This window comes from Nerophis lumbriciformis, linkage group LG20, assembly GCF_033978685.3.
Source record: "Nerophis lumbriciformis linkage group LG20, RoL_Nlum_v2.1, whole genome shotgun sequence".
In the NCBI taxonomy this organism is placed as follows: domain Eukaryota; kingdom Metazoa; phylum Chordata; class Actinopteri; order Syngnathiformes; family Syngnathidae; genus Nerophis; species Nerophis lumbriciformis.
This window is the reverse complement of record NC_084567.2, coordinates 37,070,765-37,090,920: the sequence shown is the minus strand read 5'-3', so window position 1 is coordinate 37,090,920 and position 20,156 is coordinate 37,070,765. Positions and strand designations below refer to the sequence as shown.

At 38.5% G+C, this 20,156-nt stretch overlaps 1 protein-coding gene across 2 annotated transcripts in view; it reads right to left on the bottom strand.

The window, feature by feature from the left end:
• LOC133619821 (bromodomain-containing protein 3-like) overlaps positions 1–20,156 on the bottom strand; it is a 33,104-nt gene that overhangs the window by 12,350 nt on the left and 598 nt on the right. For both annotated transcript variants that reach the window (XM_061981084.2, XM_061981085.2), the window contains exons 2-4: positions 7,545–7,865; positions 338–475; positions 137–269 (exon numbers count right to left, since the gene is read on the bottom strand). In XM_061981084.2, the coding sequence (XP_061837068.2) occupies positions 137–269; positions 338–475; positions 7,545–7,742 (469 nt within the window). In that variant the 5' untranslated portion in view covers positions 7,743–7,865. The remainder of the gene's footprint in view (positions 1–136; positions 270–337; positions 476–7,544; positions 7,866–20,156) is intronic.

Genomic DNA, 20,156 nt, shown 5'->3' with positions numbered 1-20,156 from the left:
TAACATTTTTCAAATCAAAAAATACAACATGAACACCACCACCTTTGCTTGACAACTGTCTATATTTTTCACAATTGCGTAATTATTATTTTTTTAATGGCCCAGTCAAGTAGTTTCTCAGCAATGCTTTGTTTACCTGAAATTCTATTTTTGCGTTTTCCTTTGGCCGGATTAGGTAACAGCTCCACTTCTTTCTGAGGCATCTGCGCGACTTTTTGCAAGTAAATCTTCTCCACCGCCAGCGCCATCAGCACGATATCATCTGTGGGCTAGAGGAGTGGACGTGGTGAGGGGATATCGACCAGCAGCCATCCATATCGGCCTTTACGTCTCATACCTTGTTGTAGACGTAGCAGTTGGTGAACATGGTGTTGAAGTCTTGCAAACATTCACTTGCACTCCAATAGTAGTTGTTCTCCAGCCGTTGCTTGATGGTCCCCAAATCCATAGGGTTGGTTATCACGGTATGATAATCCTAATCCATAGAACGAGTTATATTAACAATGTTCCTTAGGGTCACACAGCAGCAAAATTATTAGTGGAAATCAAAGTCATTCTTTAACAACTGTAAGCATTCAAAGGTTGATAACAATGTATTGTGTATGAAAGAGGGAGGGGTCGGACCGGGTCCCAAACAAATACCACCACATCAATTCACCGATGGTATGTCAATATTCATTTTATGTGTTTTAATTTGATATTTTGCCTTTCTTTGTTTTTAATACATTGGTCGATGACAGTATCGTTTAGAGTTTAGGTACCTTTGGGTACCGATTACCCCTATCTGGGAATCAATAATGGTTCTCAATGGTACAAATTTTTGGTGCTTTTTTCTATGTGTGCTCAAATGTGTCTCATTTTCAGGGACTGTTATATAGTAAACTTAGTCAAGTACCGTATTTTTCGGACTATAAGTTGCAGTTTTTTTCATAGTTTGGCCGGGCTCCATATGTTTTTTTCCTTCTTTATTATGCATTTTCGGCAGGTGCGACTTATACTCCGGTGCGACTTATACTCCGAAAAATACGGTAGTAGTTTTTTATGTGGAGTCCTACAAAGTGGTTAAACTGTAAGTCTTGTATTTATTACGCACAGAGGTGGGTAGAGTAGCCAGAAATTGTACTCAAGTAAGAGTACTGTTACTTTAGAGATTTATTACTCAAGTAAAAGTAAGGAGTAGTCACCCAAATATTTACTTGAGTAAAAGTAAAAAGTATGTTGTGAAAAAACTACTCAAGTACTGAGTAACTGATGAGTAACATACACACACATATCATATATATATATATATATATATATATATACACACACACACACACTTTCTTTCATCAAGACAAGAATATAAGTTGGTGTATTACCTGATTCTGATGACTTGCATTGATTGTAATCAGACAGTAGTGATGATAACGTCCACGTTTTCAAATGGAGGAGAAAAAAAGTTCCTCCTTTCTGTCTAATACCACATGAAAGTGGTTGGTTTTTGGCATTTTATTTGTCCAGCTTCCATATTCGTTTTTATACACTTTACAAGAAATACATTGGCGGCAAACTCCGTAGCTTGCTAGCTTGTTTGCGCTGGCTTTCGGAGACTCTTATTTTGAAAGCGCAGTCGCGATGGAGCGGCACTTTTATTGTGAAGACAGGAACTGTGCAGTCAGTCTTTAGGCTTTTGACGGGATGTACGATTGAAATAAAAAAAGGGTCTTTTTTCCTTCACACTTTTGATTGATTGATTGAAACTTTTATTAGTAGATTGCACAGTACAGTACATATTCCGTACAATTGACCACTAAATGGTAACACCCCAATACGTTTTTCAACTTGTTTAAGTCAGGTCATGTGACCGCCTGGCTCTGTTTGATTGGTCCAACGTCACCAGTGACTGCATCTGATTGGTGGAACGGAGTGAACGTCACCAGTGACTGTATTTGGTGAAACGCAGGCACTATGAAGGTCTGTCTGACAAACCAAAACAAACAAAGCGTGCATTAACAGATCGATAAAAATTAGTAGCGAGTAGCGAGCTGAATGTAGATAAAAGTAGCGGAGTAAAAGTAGCGTTTCTTCTCTATAAATATACTCAAGTAAAAGTAAAAGTATGTTGCATTAAAACTACTCTTAGAAGTACAATTTATCCCAAAAGTTACTCAAGTAGATGTAACGGAGTAAATGTAGCGCGTTACTACCCACCTCTGATTACGCACAAGCTGTCTGATTATAACGTGCATCTTAGTTGTATTTTTGATCACCAAATTCGGAGGTGTTGAAATCAACATGTAAAATTGCTAATGCTAATCGGTCACATGGAAAATCCCATATAAATTAGCGTCAAGATAGCTCATTTTGAAAACTGGCGCTTTACTGTCTTCTTCTTGCTTTGTTGTCATGGAGAATTGTAACATTACCAAGAGGCAGTATGGCTGAATCAGAGTGCTTGACCGCTCGTTTTAAGTGCTTGAGCCGGTGCCGAGTCTGCAACCAGACATGACGTTACACACTAAAAAATGTTGGGTTAAAAAATAACCCAATTTTCAAAAAGGACGAGCCCCTTATTTGAGTTATTTTAACTCAACATTTTGGGTTCATTTTTTCAACCCGGTAGCTCGCAATTGACGCAATGTGCACCCCGGGCCTAAAACTAATACACAGTGGTATGTAGGTTTTTGAGCACCACACCTTTCGGCTCAACCTGCTACCATTATCCATGCAACCCGCACCACAGGTTAATGCGCTTCCTATAATGAAAACACCACGCCCACAGTGCTAAGGTGGCCAATAAAACACGCACGCACACACAACTAGTGACTGATATCCATATTTTGGTACTGGTACCAACATGTATTTCCATACTTTCCTAAATAAAGGGGACCACAAAAAATGGCATTATTGGCTTTATTTTAACCAAAAATCATACGGTACATTAAACATATGTTTCGTATTGCAAGTTTGTCCTTAAATAAAATAGTAAACATACTACACAACTTGTCTTTTAGTAGTAAGTAAACAAACAAAGGCTCCTAATTTGTCTGCTGACCTATTCAGTAACATATTGTGTCATTTATCATTCTATTATTTTGTCTAAATTATAAAGGACAAGCTGTAAAAATGTATTATTAATCTACTTGTTCATTTACTGTTAATATCTGCTTACTTTCTCTTTTAACATGTTCTATATTCACTTCTGTTAAAATATAATAATCACTTATTCTTCTGTTATTTGGATATTTTACATTAGGATGACTTCACGGTGGCAGAGGGGTTAGTGCATCTGCCTCACAATACGAAGGTCCTGAGTAGTCTTGGGTTCAATCCCGGGCTCGGGATCTTTCTGTGTGGAGTTTGCATGTTCTCCCCGTGACTGCGTGGGTTCCCTCCGGGTACTCCGGCTTCCTCCCACTTCCAAAGACATGCACCTGGGGATAAGTTGATTGGCAACACTAAATTGGCCCTAGTGTGTGGATGTGAGTGTGAATGTTGTCTGTCTATCTGTGTTGGCCCTGTGATGAGGTGGCGACTTGTCCAGGGTGTACCCCGCCTTCCGCCCGATTGTAGCTGAGATAGGCTCCAGCGCCCCCCGCGACCCCAAAGGGAATAAGCGGTAGAAAATGGATGGATGGGCATTAGGATGACACCACAAATTTAGGTATCGATCCGATACCAAGTAGTTACAGGATCATACATTGGTCATAATTTAAGTTCTCATGTGTCCAGGGACTTATTTCCTGAGTTTATGAATATAATATGATTTTTTTTTCTTTAAAGAAAAAATATTTTTTGACGATAAAAAATATTGATGTAATCATAGTAGTATCGACTAGATACGCTCTTGTACTTGGTATCATTACAGTGGATGTCAGGTGTAGATCCACCCATGGCATTTGTTTACATTGTGATGCCAGTGAGCTATTATATCCTCCTACGGTGTGTAGTGAAGCATGTTTAGCTATTCCTCGTCCTGCAGGGATGATACTTGTAAAAAAAAAACTCACTTTATTTGTCGCCGTGGAGGTGAGGATCAGTGATTTTTTCAACCCAACTTTTGCGTTGAATTATTTCACCCAAAAATTGACTTATGCTAACTCAATATTGGTTGATTCATAACCCAACTATTGGGTTTAATTTATTTAACACAAAAGCTGAGTTATGATCACTACAATGCTGGGTTATTCCCAATCTAACTATTGGGTTGCGCAATTTAGCGCTCCTTGACCCAATAGTTGGTTAAAAATTATAAATTTTACTGCGGGTTTGTCCAACTCCTTCCCAAATAACCATCAATATAATTTTGATTCTATTAAAATATACTCAAAAGCAAGATATGAGTGACATTTTTTTTTACAAAAATTGCTGTGTATGGTCATAGTAGTCCTATACAGCATGCTCAAATATGTTCATGTACATAAGATGTGTGATTGTAAATAGTGTTAATGAGATTAATCCATAATAAAATTCCCTTCAAGAAAAAAGTTACTTTTTAATTTTAAAAAAAAGGCTTTTACCCAAAAATCATTGAAAAACAACCCAGAAATTGAGTTAAAATAATACCCTTATAGCCCAAAAAATGGATTGCTCTTCATAAAAATAACTCCAAAATTTAACCCAACACTCTCAACTCATAAATTGGGTTCTCAAAATAACCCAGCATTTTTTTCAAATCAATCAATCAATCAATCATAGTGTGAAATACATTTTTTGTGTGAACGTGCACCAAATGTCTCAAAATATGGCACATTTTGATTTTAGTTCAATCAGTAATACAGATTTTTGTCGGTACCTATAAAAGTAATGAATTCGGTACCCATCTCTAGTAACGTTAGATTACTACAACTTCACTTTTCTTTTTTTCTTTTTTTAATGTAAAGGAAACTCCCTGGTTTAAAGGGGAACATTATCACAATTTCACAGTGGCTTATTATATTTTTTGAAGTTTTTTTCAAAATTTTACCCATCACGCAATATCCCTAAAAAAAGCTTCAAAGTGCCTGATTTTAACCATCGTTATAAACACCCGTCCATTTTCCTGTGACGTCACATAGTGAAGCCAACACAAACAAACATGGCGGAAAGAACAGCAAGTTTATAGCGACATTAGCTCGGATTCAGACTCGGATTTCAGCGGCTTAAGCGATTCAACAGATTACGAATGTATTGAAATGGATGGTTGTAGTGTGGAGGCAGGTAGCGAAAACGAAATTGAAGAAGAAACTGAAGCTATTGAGCCATATCGGTTTGAACCGACGAAAACGACACGACAGCCAGCGACACGGGAGAAAGCGAGGAAGAATTCGGAGATCGCCTTCTAACCAACGATTGGTATGTGTTTGTTTGGCATTAAAGGAAACTAACAACTATGAACTAGGTTTACAGCATATGAAATACATTTGGCAACAACATGCACTTTGAGAGTGCAGACAGCCCAATTTTCATAAATTAATATATTCTGTAGACATACCCTCATCCGCGCTCTTTTCCTGAAAGCTGATCTGTCCAGTTATGGGGTTGATGTCAGCAGGCCAGGGAAGCTAGGGTCAATAGGGGGTTTAGCTCGCTCGTCTGTGGGAACAAACTGCCGCCATTTCTTGCCGTGCTACCGAGGTCCTTTGTCCCTGAATTGCTCACACACTCCGGCAGATTCAATGGGGGTCTGGCGGCAGATTTCTTTTGACTTTATCGTTGGAAATGCATTTGCTTTGAGTGTCGCAGGATATCCACACATTCTTGCCATCTCTGTCGTAGCATAGCTTTCGTCGATAAAGTGTGCGGAACAAACGTCCAATTTCTTGCCACTTTCGCATCTTTGGGCCACTGGTGCGACATGAATCCGTCCCTGTTCGTGTTGTTACACCCTCCGACAACACACCGACGAGGCATGATGTCTCCGAGGTACGGAAAACAGTCGAAAAAACGGAAAATAACAGAGCTGATTTGACTCGGTGTTTGAGAAAATGGCGGATTGCTTCCCGATGTGACGCCACGTTGTGACGTCATCGCACCGAGAGCAAATATTAGAAAGGCGTTTAATTCGCCAAAATTCACCCATTTAGAGTTCGGAAATCGGTTAAAAAAATATATGGTCTTTTTTCTGCAACATCAAGGTACCGTATTTTCCGCACCATAAGGCGCCCTGGGTTATAAGCCGCGCCTTCAATGAACGGCATATTTCAAAACTTTGTCCACCTATAAGCCGCCCCGTGTTATAAGCCGCATCTAACTGCGCTAAAGGAATGTCAAAAAAACTGTCAGATAGGTCAGTCAAACTTTAATAATATATTAAAAACCAGCGTTCTAACAACTCTGTCCCAAAATGTACGCAAATGTGCAATCACAAACATAGTAAAATTCAAAATAGTGCAGAGCAATAGCAACATAATGTTGCTCGAACGTTAATGTCACAACACACAAAATAAACATAACGCTCACTTTCTGAAGTTATTCTTCATTCGTAAATCCCTCGAATTCTTCGTCTTCGGTGTCCGAATTGAAAAGTTGGGCAAATGTGGGATCCAAAATGGCCGGTTCCGTCTCGTCGAAGTCATCGGAGTCAGTGTCACTGTTGTCCAGCAGTTCTGTGAATCCTGCCTTCCGGAAAGCTCGGACCACAGTTGTGACCGAAATATCTGCCCAGGCATTTACGATCCACTGGCAGATGTTGGCGTCGTCTGGCGCTGTCTCCCTGTCTTAGTGAAGGTGATGTTGGCGTCGTCTGGCGCTGTCTCCCTGTCTTAGTGAAGGTGTGTTCGCCTTCTGTCATCCACTGTTCCCACGCAGTTAGCAGTCTAGCTTCGAATGCCCTGTTGACACCAATATGTAGCGGCTGGAGGTCTTTTGTCAATCCACCCGGAATGACGGCGAGTATTGAATTAAGCGCGTAAGCGTGTCTCTTAATGTGATGTTATGAGCTAGCAAATATAACAACTACACTACCCAGCATGCAACGATAGTGACGAGCATGCGCGGTAGCCCTGAGAAGCGTTGTATGCTGGGAGTTAGAATGTGGTTATGAGCACGCTGTGAGTAAACGTTGAGAACTCAGTTAACACGCCTCGTCTGCATTATTTATAATTAGACAGACAACACACTTAATAGGAGCCATTTTGGGGTCTTTACATAAACACACAAATGGAAATGAAACGTCACATATCCCAGCATGCACCGCGCGCTTCTTCTACGGGGAAAAAAGATGGCGGCTGTTTACCGTAGTTGCGAGACCGAAACTTTATGAAAATTAATATTAATATTAACCCATATATAAGGCGCACCGGATTATAAGGCGCACTGTCAGCTTTTGAGAAAATTTGTGGTTTTTAGGTGCGCCTTATAGTGCGGAAAATACGGTATATATTGACGCTTACATAGGTCTGGTGATAATGTTCCCCTTTAACATTCCTTGCTATTTAATTCCAATAGATAAGGAAAACAGATCCATTGGAGAGAAATAAGTTGCCATTCTAAACTGGCATTTTAAGTCCACTTAGTGTAAAATAGCTAATTGGTTAACTCAAAAACACAACCTTTACTTCTCACAACACACAGTTCGTACTCACTGGTAGTTGAAGAGCCACAGCATCGACAGGATGATGGAAAGGCCAGGCAAAATAATGCCTCCACACACCCCTGACTACCACATTCTGCATGAACTGCAGCTGGTTGGTCTTTCGGCCTATCTTGTTGGCATTCATGACCTCAGGAGGGGGAGGGTTCTCAAAACGCGGCATAGATTGGTCTGTGTCCGCCAGCATCATCGCCGATACAGGGTCAGAAAACAAGCTGGTTTAAATTATCTTGTGCAGCTGTAGTTTTCAGGGGAATGGAATGGAAGTGGAGCCAAGTATTTGCTGCGTTCTTCTGAAGCCGCGCAGTATGACCTGTTGGAATGAGAACATTCTAAGGTCAGTGTGAACCGAAGGATAAATAGCTTTGACAATAACAATGGCCCACTGAAGGACTGTGTAGCAGTTTGTGTCAGAAATCACACTTCCCCGCAACACTCTGCAAATTAATACATTACAGTTACATCCAACACAAAACCTGTGTTCAATGCTCTGGGTCTTGAAAGTGCCGACTGGTTTGCCTTTAAACATCTTGAGATGCACTCATAGGACTTTCCTTTCTATAGCACTGATCGTTTGATGTAACAAAGAGGTATAAATTGCATGAAGATGTCAAAAAGGTACCACAGGATGTTCTGCAAAGAGACAACGTTTCTAAAAACATCAGGGAACTGTGATTAGAAACTGACCCCTTTGCTGAAAAAGGCCCAGGTATGTTTAATTACTGTACTATTCGCTCCTCTGAGCTTACTTTTAACTGTTATTTGTGCATGATTTTTTTTAAATGAGCTTGTTGTTGGGTGTTGCTATGGTTATTGTGGCTACAGTTGCATTTGGTGACATCATATGCACTGTTTTGGTCTGTTGGCGCTTGCCTTACTAAGGAGTATAGAGCCCACTGATGGACAGACCAAAAACAATCTCTCAGGTGTTTAGTCCAGTCTTGTATAAGTCCTGGGTCGTGTTCATGCTTGATCAAAAAAACTGTACCAGTCAAGCAAACGGCCTCTTGTCTGTTTTAAACGTACCACAAATATGAAGTGTGAATACTGCCTAAAACAAGGGTGCCCAGACTTTTTCTGCAGGCGAGCTACTTTTCAATTGACCTAGTCGAGGGGATCCACCTCATTCATATATATAATTTATATTTATTTACAAACCCTGTTTCCATATGAGTTGGGAAATTGTGTTAGATGTAAATATAAACGGAATACATTGATTTCCTAATAATTGTCAACCCATATTCAGTTGAATATGCTACAAAGACAACATATTTGATGTTCAAACTGATAAACATTTTTTTTTTGTTACAAATAATCATTAACTTTAGAATTTGATGCCAGCAACACGTGACAAAGAAGTTGGGAAAGGTGGCAATAAATACTGATAAAGTTGAGGAATGCTCATTAAACACTTATTTGGAACATCCCACAGGTGAACAGGCAAATTGGGAACAGGTGGGTGCCATGATTGGGTATAAAAGTAGATTCTATGAAATGCTCAGTCATTCACAAACAAGGATGGGGCGAGGGTCACCACTTTGTCAACAAATACGTGAGCAAATTGTTGAACAGTTTATGAAAAACTTTTCTCAACCAGCTATTGCAAGGAATTTACGGATTTCACCATCTACGGTCCGTAATATCATCAAAGGGTTCAGAGAATCTGGAGTAATCACTGCACGTAAGCAGCTAAGCCCGTGACCTTCGATCCCTAACGCTGTACGGCATCAACAAGCGACATCAGTGTGTAAAGGATATCACCACATGGGCTCAGGAACACTTCAGAAACCCACTGTCAGTAACTACAGTTGGTCGCTACATCTGTAAGTGCAAGTTAAAACTCTCCTATGCAAGGCGAAAACCCTTTATCAACAACACCCAGAAACGCCGTCGGCTTTGCTGGGCCTGAGCTCATCTAAGATAGACTGATACAAAGTGGAAAAGTGTTCTGTGGTCTGACGAGTCCACATTTCAAATTGTTTTTGGAAACTGTGGATGTCGTGTCCTCCGGACCAAAGAGGAAAAGTACCATCCGGATTGCTATAGGCGCAAAGTTGAAAAGCCAGCATCTGTGATGGTACGGGGGTGTATTAGTGCCCAAGACATGGGTAACTTACACATCTGTGAAGGCACCATTAATGCTGAAAGGTACATACAGGTTTTGGAGCAACATATGTTGCCATCCAAGCAACGTTACCATGGACGCCCCTGCTTATTTCATCAAGACAATGCCAAGCCACGACGTGTTACATCAACGTGGCTTCATAGTAAAAGAGTCCGGGTACTAGACTGGCCTGCCTGTAGTCCAGACCTGTCTCCCATTGAAAATGTGTGGCGCATTATGAAGCCTAAAATACCACAACAGAGACCCCCGGACTGTTGAACAACTTAAGCTGTACATCAAGCAAGAATGGGAAAGAATTCCACCTGAGAAGCTTAAAAAATGTGTCTCCTCAGTTTCCAAACGTTTACTGAGTGTTGTTAAAAGGAAAGGCCATGTAACACAGTGGTAAACATGCCCTTTCCCAACTACTTTGGCACGTGTTGCAGCCATGAAATTCTAAGTTAATTATTATTTGCAAAAAAAATAAAGTTTATGAGTTTGAACATCAAATATCTTGTCTTTGTAGTGCATTCAGGGTTGAAAAGGATTTGCAAATCCTTGTATTCCGTTTATATTTACATCTAACACAATTTCCCAACTCATATGGAAACGGGGTTTGTATTTATGAAAGAGACGTTTATGTTAACAAGTTAAAGGCGTTTAATGATAATACAAGCATGTTTAACACATATAGATTCCTTTCTTTCATGAAGACAAGAATATAAGTTGGTGTATTACCTGATTCTGATGACTTGCATTGATTGGAATCAGACAGTAGTGATGATAACGTCCACATTTTCAAACGGAGGAGAAAAAAAGTCCTCCTTTCTGTCCAATACCACATGAAAGTGGTTGGTTTTTGGCATCTAATTTGTCCAGCTTCCATACACCTTTTTATACATTTTACAAGAAATACATTGGCGGCAAACTCCGTAGCTTGCCAGCTTTCTGAGACTCTTATTTTGTTAGCGCAGGCAGGATGAAGCAGCGCTTTTACTGTGAAGACAGGAAATGTGCAGTCGGTCTTTAGAGTTTTGAGTTTTTGCGAGTCTGTTGAAATAAAAGGTGTCTCTCGCCTTCCTGGCGGTCAATTTTCCTTAATAATGAGCTCGTCGAACGTCATCTCACAAGACCCTCGGGTGCCGTAAATGTCAATCAAGTGACGAAAGTGACGTCTTAGTAAACATTGATGATCGCTAATTTTTAAGTCTGTTTTTTTAATGCCTGTCTGGCGATCGACTGATAATCCCGCGCGATCGACCGGTATCTCGCAATCGACGCAATGTGCACCCCGGGCCTAAAACTAATACACAGTGGTATGTAGGTTTTTGAACACCACACCTTTCGGCTCAACCTGCTACCATTATCCATGCAACCCGCACCACAGGTTAATGCGCTTCCTATAATGAAAACACCACACCCACAGTGCTAAGGTGGCCAATAAAACACGCACGCACACACAACTAGTGACTGATATCCATATTTTGGTACTGGTACCAAAATGTATTTCCATACTTTTCTAAATAAAGGGGACCACAAAAAAAGGCATTATTGGCTTTATTTTAACCAAAAATCGTACGGTACATAAAACATATGTTTATTATTGCAAGTTTGTCCTTAAATAAAATAGTGGACATACTAGACAACTTGTCTTTTAGTAGTAAGTAAACAAACAAAGGCTCCTAATTAGTCTGCTGACGTATGCAGTAAGATATTGTGTTAGGGATGTCCCGATCCGATATTTGGATCGGATCGGCTGCCGATATTTGCCAAAAATTGCGTATCGGCAAGGCATGGGAAAATGCCGATCCAGATCCAGTTTAAAAAAAACTCCGGTCCGTGTTTCCAACGCACCGATTTAAATAATACATTCCACTTTTCTGCTGCTCCCTAATTTCCGTTCCGCATTTTCCAGCACACCTTCAACACATCCACACGTCTGTAGATTCTCACGCAGTTGCTTTTAGCTGCTGGCATTACACGACAGGCTCTTCTCACTCTTTCCTGTGTCTCCCTCTCACAGACAGCAAGCGCACCTTCTTACACACGTCACATACTGTCACGTCATACGTCACATACGTATACGTCCTCCCCGAGCAGAGAGGTAGCAGCATGGCTAACGTTAGCTGTGATGCTAGCGCAGCCGTGCGAGCAACGCTCCCTCTAAGGCAGTGGTTCTCAACCTTTTTTCAGTGATGTACCCCCTGTGAACATTTTTTTAATTCAAGTACCCCCTAATCAGAACAAAGCATTTTTGGTTGAAAAAAACAGACAAAGAAGTAAAATACAGCACTATGTCATCAGTTTCTGATTTATTAAATTGTATAACAGTGTAAAATATTGCTCATTTGTTGTGGTCTTTCTTTAACTATTTGGAAAAAAATATATACAAATAACTAAAAACTTGTTGAAAAATAAACAAGTGATTCAATTATAAATAAATATTTCTACACATAGAAGTAATCATCAACTTAAAGTGCCCTCTTTGGGGATTGTAATAGAGATCCATCTGGATTCATGAACTTAATTCCAAACATTTATTCACAAAAAAAGAAATCTTTAACATCAATATTTATGGAACATGTCCACAAAAATCTAGCTGTCAACACTGAATTTTTTTTTGAGACATTTAAAAAAAATCGCTGCATGAAAGTTTAAAAGTAGCATATATTAATGCAGTATGAAGAAGAATGTTTTAATGTAGACATGCAAGCCTTGAAAGAAAATGTTGAAAATCAAGACTACATTTCCTGCAAATGGGTGCATTTCTACCCTATATTTTAACTTTAGATTTATTCTCATATCAAACTCTTTTGGCTGTCTTTTTGACATTTACATCCGGCGCCCCCCTCCACACCCTGGATTATAAATAATGTAAATAATTCAATGTGATTATCTTGTGTGATGACTGTATTATGATGATAGTATATATCTGATAGTATATATCTGTATCATGAATCAATTTAAGTGGACCCCGACTTAAAGAAGTTGAAAAACTTATTGGGGTGTTACCATTTAGTGGTCAATTGTACGGAATATGTACTTCACTGTGCAACCTACTAATAAAAGTCTCAATCAATCAATCAAAACACATAGAATCATCATACTGCTGTGATTATATGCATCAAGTGTTCATTCAAGGCTAAGGCAAAATATCGAGATATATATCGTGTATCGCAATATGGCCTTAAAATATCGCAATATTAAAAAAAGGCCATATCGCCCAGCCCTAGTTCAATGATGCCATTTCTGTTTGTCATGTATAATTTTGTCTATTTTGTGTTTATCCTTGAATAAACAGGTCCGTTTCTTGTTACCAACCATTGTGTATTATTCAAACTCCCCTAATTCAGCTGGCTAGTTGTTATCAAGAGTACTAAAACCCTTTTCAACATGATTCTGACAACTAAGTAGGCTAAATAACTTTAAACTTTAATACGTGCTCGGATAGGCCAGTATCGGTCAGTATCGGTATCGGTCAGTATCGGTATCGGATCGGAAGTGCAAAAACCTGGATCGGGACATCCCTATATTGTGTCATTTCCCATTATATTATTTTGTCTAAATAATAAAGGACAAGCTGTAAAAATTTATTATTAATCTACTTTTTAATTTACTGTTAATATCTGCTTACTTTCTATTTTAACATGTTTTTATCTACACTTCTGTTAAAATGTAATAATCACTTATTCTTCTGTTGTTGGATAGTTTACATTAGTTTTGGATGATACCACAAATGTAGGCATCGATCCGATACCAAGTAGTTACAGGATCATACATTGGTCATAATTTAAGTTCTCGTGTGTCCAGGGACTTATTTCCTGATTTTATGAATATAATATTAATTTTTTTTTAAAGAAAAAACATTTTGGAACAATAAAAAATATCGATGTAATCATAGTAGTATCGACTAGATACGCTCTTGTACTTGGTATCATTACAGTGGATGTCAGGTGTAGATCCACCCATGGCATTTGTTTACATTGTGACGCCGGTGTCAGGCTTGCCCCTGACAGTTTGGTTGTGTTTTAGTTTTTCCTCTGTATGTAGTATTTCCTGTCAGCGCTCTTGTTTTGGTTCTGTTTCCTGTTTGTCTCCCTGAGTGCTGTGTCCCCTCAGCTGTGGCTGATTGGCACCTGGCCACACCTGGTGTCAATCAGCCAGCTGCTATTTATACCTGCCCTACCCTCCAGTCACTGCTGGATTATTGTCATTGTCATTACTACCTGTCTTAATACTTGTCGTTGTAGCTCTGTCTACTTTTGTTTCACTCTGCTCATGTCCTAGTTCCTTCGTGTCACAGTAAGTGTTTTTGTTTCTTGTCCACAGTTAGCCTCTGTGCTATTTTAGTTCTCCGCCTTGTGCGCGCCTTTTGTTTGTTCCCTTTTGTTTGTTTTTTTTGCTATAGAATTAAATCATATTTTCTCGCTCAATGCCTGCCGTCATCTCTGCATCTTGGGGTTCGTCACCAACAAACTCTGACAGCCGGTGAGCTATTGTATCCTCCTACGGTGTGTAGTGAAGCATGTTTAGCTATTCCTCGTCCTGCAGGGATGATACTTGTAAAAAAAAAACTCACTTTATTTGTCGCCGTGGAGGTGAGGATTAGTGATTTAGAAGTAGCTAAAACACTGCAAGATGGAAATTAGCCGCTAACTAACTAGCCATGTTTTAAAGCACATTTTCCTGTGGGCGTTTCAGTGTCATAGCTTCCCCTTTATCTTTAGTTTTTAGACCAAAATGTGTCCGTTCTCCCTTTTCTGTCTACACGCCGTGTCTGCTTGTAAGTACTCTGTGATTGTGCGCTGCCGAACATGCTCCTCTGCTCGTAAAACCAGCAATGTTATGATGTGACGACGACGCACCGTCATGCCGGTAAAAAAATAATATGTCGAACCGGTACTCTTCAAATGGAGTATAGTACCATTCTTGATTCATTAGTACCGCGATACTATACTAGTACTGGTATACCGTACACCCCTAGTACAGAGACAGATATATATATTTTTGTCTATATCACATCACACCATTTAGTACAACGAGTGCCAGCCAGCTCTTTGAAAAAGAAGGTGAGGAACACTATTGAATAACTTGCAGCAAAAGTACGACGGGACAAAAGTCTGTGAAGCTCTTCCCTCCCCTCATCACCATCGTCGCCAACAGGGGTCTTCACTAAAAGGTAAACATGATATTAAATGGTTATTTAACAGTGGGCCTTCTCTGCTGGCCTAACATAACCAGAAACCATGATCATAATTAAAGATAAAAGTCATTTTTAATTTACTTTCCCTAAATATCTAAAAGTATTCATATTCTCCACATGTCATAGTATGCTCCTTCCAGCGCTGTTGTTTTTAGGTTAGAGTTTTTATCCAATCAGAATTCAGCTAGCTTATGTTGCCATGCTGTACCAGAAGCCTTCAGAATCAACAATGCGGACGTCCGTGCACTGTAAGTGAACGGGGACATACAGTTGATAGATAATTGCGATAGCCAATCAGATCACGAGTTGTTGTCAGCAAGGCCTTCTAGATGGCAGATATATATAGTGATGTTATGAGCCAGGTAACATAAGAACTCCATTACCCAGCATGCCACAGTAGCCCCGTTTTAATGTAGCCATTAAAGCAAGAAATAAAATAGAGCCATCAATCTGTCAATCCTTTCCGTGTCAGCTATGTCCAAATTTGCATAAAAGTTAGAATAGTGTAAACATCCATTTTTGAAACCTTTTTTCATCAAAAACAGTGGGATGTTTTTGATGAGCACGCTGTGCAGTAAACTTGCATGTCGGCCAACCCCGGAAGCGAACTAAGCTGTCGATGAAAATGTGAGTGTAGATATTTTATTTCTTTATGTTTTCACGTTTAAAATGTTTTGTTGCAATTTTAATTTTGACAGTACTACATAAGATATGTTTTAATTGCTGATGTGGGTTTATTGATTTTTAAATGCGCCAGAAAATAACCCGTTTTCTACACTGTTGATGTGATTGAATGTTCAGTAGTGCGTAAATGTGTACCTGAATAGTATTTCTCCAGAAATGGTCATGTGGTGACATCAATTATGGTATTATGAGAGGTACTCATTGAAGTATGACATCACTGAAGACCTAGGTGGGAAACGCCCGGCGCCCGCCACTGTTATTTAAATATTTACCTGTTTCAATAGTCATGTGTATGTATTTCACATGTAAATATATACCGTATTTTGCGGACTATAAGTCGCAGTTTTTTTTCATAGTTTGGCCGGGGGTGCGACTTATACCGTATTTTCCGCACTATAAGGCGCACCTAAAAACCACAAATTTTCTCAAAAGCTGACAGTGCGCCTTATAACCCGGTGCGCTTTATATATGTATAAATATTAAGATTCATTTTCATAAAGTATCGGTCTCGCAACTTCGGTAAACAGCCGCCATCTTTTTTCCCCGTAGAAGAAGCGCGCGGTGCATGCTGGGATATGTGACGTTTCATTTCCATTTGTGTGTTTATGTAAAGACCCCAAAATGGCTCCTATTAAGTGTGTTGTCTGTCTAATTATAAATAATGCAGACGAGGCGTGTTAACTGAGTTCTCAACGTTTACTCACAGCGTGCTCATAACCACATTCTAACTGCCAGCATACAACAACGCTTCTCAGGGCTACCGCGCATGCTCGTCAATATCGTTGAATGCTGGGTAGTGTAGTTGTTATATTTGCTAGCTCATAACATCACATTAAGAGACACGCTTACGCGCTTAATTCAATACTCGCCGTCATTCCGGGTGGATTGACAAAAGACCTCCAGCCGCTAGATATTGGTGTCAACAGGGCATTCGAAGCTAGACTGCTAACTGCGTGGGAACAATGGATGACAGAAGGCGAACACACGTGACGTTCACCAAGACAGGGAGACGGAGACAGCGCCAGACGACATTTTGGATCCCACATTTGCCCAACTTTTCAATTCGGACAACGAAGGAGAATAATTCGAGGGATTTATGAATGAAGAATAACTTCAGAAAGTGAGCGCTATGTTTATTTTGTGTGTTGTGACATTAACGTTCGAGCAACACTATGTTGCTATTGCTCTGCACTATTTTGAATTTTACTATGTTTGTGATTGCACATTTGCGTACATTTTGGGAGTGAACAGAGTTGTTAGAACGTTGGTTTTTAATATATTATTAAAGTTTGACTGACCTATCTGACTGTTTTTTTTACATTCCTTTAGCGCAGTTAGATGCGGCTTACAACACCGGGCGGCTTATAGGTGGACAAAGTTTTGAAATATGCCGTTCATTGAAGGCGCGGCTTTTAACCCAGGGCGCCTTATGGTGCGGAAAATACGGTACTCAGGAGCGACTTATGTGTGAAATTATTAACACATTACCGTAAAATATCAAATAATATTATTTATCTCATTCACGTAAGAGACTAGACGTATAAGATTTCATGGGATTTAGCGATTAGGGGTGACAGATTGTTTGGTAAACGTATAGCATGTTCTATATGTTTTGGTTATTTGAATGACTCTTACCATAATATGTTACGTTAACATACCAGTTGGTTATTTATGCCTCATATAACGTACACTTATTCAGCCTGTTGTTCACTATTCTTTATTTATTTTAAATTGCCTTTCAAATGTCTATTCTTGGTGTTGGGTTTTATCAAATAAATTCCCCCCGAAAATGCGACTTATACTCCAGTGCGACTTATATATGTTTTTTTCCTTCTTTATTATGCATTTTCGGCCAGAGCGACTTATAATCCTAAGAATACGGTAATAATTCTCTGTAAAATTAGTTTTGTGTTAATAGTTTTGGGTTTAATGGGAATATTTAGTTTCATTCCTTATTCAACTGGCATTTTGGACCTGATTACTAACAACAACCCACTGGAAATACATTTTAAATGTGGCACAGCAATTGTTGCAAATCAGTAAAAACTCCATTGAATTTGGGTAAAGTTGCACATTAATCAAATATGTTGCTATTTTGACAATATAAAATGAGTTTTGTGTTAATATTTATGTGTTTAATGGGAATATTTTTGTTTCATTCTTTATTCAACTGGCGTTTTGGACCTGATTACTAACAAAAACCACCGGAAGTACATTTTAAAAGTGGCACAGCAATTGTTGCAAATCAGTAAAAAAAAAAGATTTACGATTCCATTGAATTTGGGTAAAGTTGCACATTAATCAAATATGTTGCTATTTTGACAATATAAAATGAGTTTTGTGTTAATATTTATGTGTTTAATGGGAATATTTTTGTTTCATTCTTTATTCAACTGGCGTTTTGGACCTGATTACTAACAAAAACCACCGGAAGTACATTTTAAAAGTGGCACAGCAATTGTTGCAAATCAGTAAAAAAAAAAGATTTACGATTCCATTGAATTTGGGTAAAGTTGTACATTAATCAAATATGTTGCTAATTTGACATTATAAAATGAGTTTTGGGTTTAATGGGAATATGTTGTTTCATTATAATCTTTATTCAACTGGCATTTTGGACCTGATTACTAACAAAAACCACCGGAAGTACATTTTAAATGTGGCACAGCAATTGTTACAAATCCGTAAAAACACCTACGATTCCATTGAATTTGGGTAAAGTTGTGCATTAATCAAATATGTTGCTAATTTGACATTATAAATGAGTTTGTGGTTTAATGGGAATGTGTTGTTTCATTCTTTATTCAACTGGCGTTTTGGAACTGATAACAAAAACCACCGGAAGTACATTTTAAATGTGGCACAGCAATTGTTACAAATCCGTAAAAACACCTACGATTCCATTGAATTTGGGTAAAGTTGTGCATTAACCCAATAAGTTGCTAAATTGACATTATAAAATGAGTTTTGGGTTTAATGGGAATATGTTGTTTCATTCTTTATTCAACTGGCGTTTTGGAACTGATTACTAACAAAAAACCCACCGGAAGTACATTTTAAAAGTGGCACAGCGATTGTTGCAAATCAGTAAAAACACCTACGAGTCCATTGAATTTGGGTAAAGTTGTGCATTAATCAAATATGTTGCTAATTTGACATTACAAAATGAGTTTTGGGTTTAATGGGAATATGTTGTTTCATTCTAATCTTTATTCAACTGGCGTTTTGGAACTGATTACTAACAAAAACCACCGGAAGTACATTTTAAATGTGGCACAGCAATTGTTACAAATCCGTAAAAACACCTACGATTCCATTGAATTTGGGTAAAGTTGTGCATTAACCCAATAAGTTGCTAAATTGACATTATAAAATGAGTTTTGGTTTTAATGGGAATATGTTGTTTCATTCGTTATTAAACTGGCGTTTTGGAACTGATAACTAACAAAAACCACCGGAAGTACATTTTAAATGTGGCACAGCAATTGTTACAAATCCGTAAAAACGCCTACGATTCCATTGCATTTGGGTAAAGTTGTGCATTAATCCAATAAGTGGCTAATTTGACATTATAAAATGAGTTTTGTGTTAATAGTTTGGGTTTAATGGGAATAGGTTGTTTCATTCTTTATTCAACTGGCGTTTTGGAACTGATTACTAACAAAAAAACACCGGAAGTACATTTTAAAAGTGGCACAGCAATTGTTGCAAGTCAGTAAAAAAAGATTTACGATTCCATTGAATTTGGGTAAAGTTGTACATTAATCAAATATGTTGCTAATTTGACATTATAAATGAGTTTTGAGTTTAATGGGAATAAGTTGTTTCATTCTAATCTTTATTCAACTGGCGTTTTGTTACTGATTACTAACAATAACCACCGGAAGTACATTTTAAATGTGGCACAGCAATTGTTACAAATCCGTAAAAACACCTACGATTCCATTGAATTTGGGTAAAGTTGTGCATTAACCCAATAAGTTGCTAAATTGACATTATAAAATGAGTTTTGGGTTTAATGGGAATGTGTTGTTTCATTCTTTATTCAACTGGCGTTTTGGAACTAATTACTGACAAAAACCATCGGAAGTACATTTTAAAAGTGGCACAGCAATTGTTGCAAATCAGTAAAAACACCTACGAGTCCATTGAATTTGGGTAAAGTTGTGCATTAATCAAATATGTTGCTAATTTGACATTATAAATGAGTTTTGGGTTTAATGGGAATATGTTGTTTCATTCTAATCTTTATTCAACTGGCGTTTTGGAACTGATTACTAACAATAACCACCGGAAGTACATTTTAAATGTGGCACAGCAATTGTTGCAAATCCGTAAAAACACCTACGATTCCATTGAATTTGGGTAAAGTTGTCCATTAACCCAATAAGTTGCTAAATTGACATTATAAAATGAGTTTTGGGTTTAATGGGAATATGTTGTTTCATTCTTTATTCAACTGGCGTTTTGGAACTGATAACAAAAACCACCGGAAGTACATTTCAAATGTGGCACAGCAATTGTTACAAATCCGTAAAAACACCTACGATTCCATTGAATTTGGGTAAAGTTGTGCACTAATCCAATAAGTGGCTAATTTGACATTATAAAAT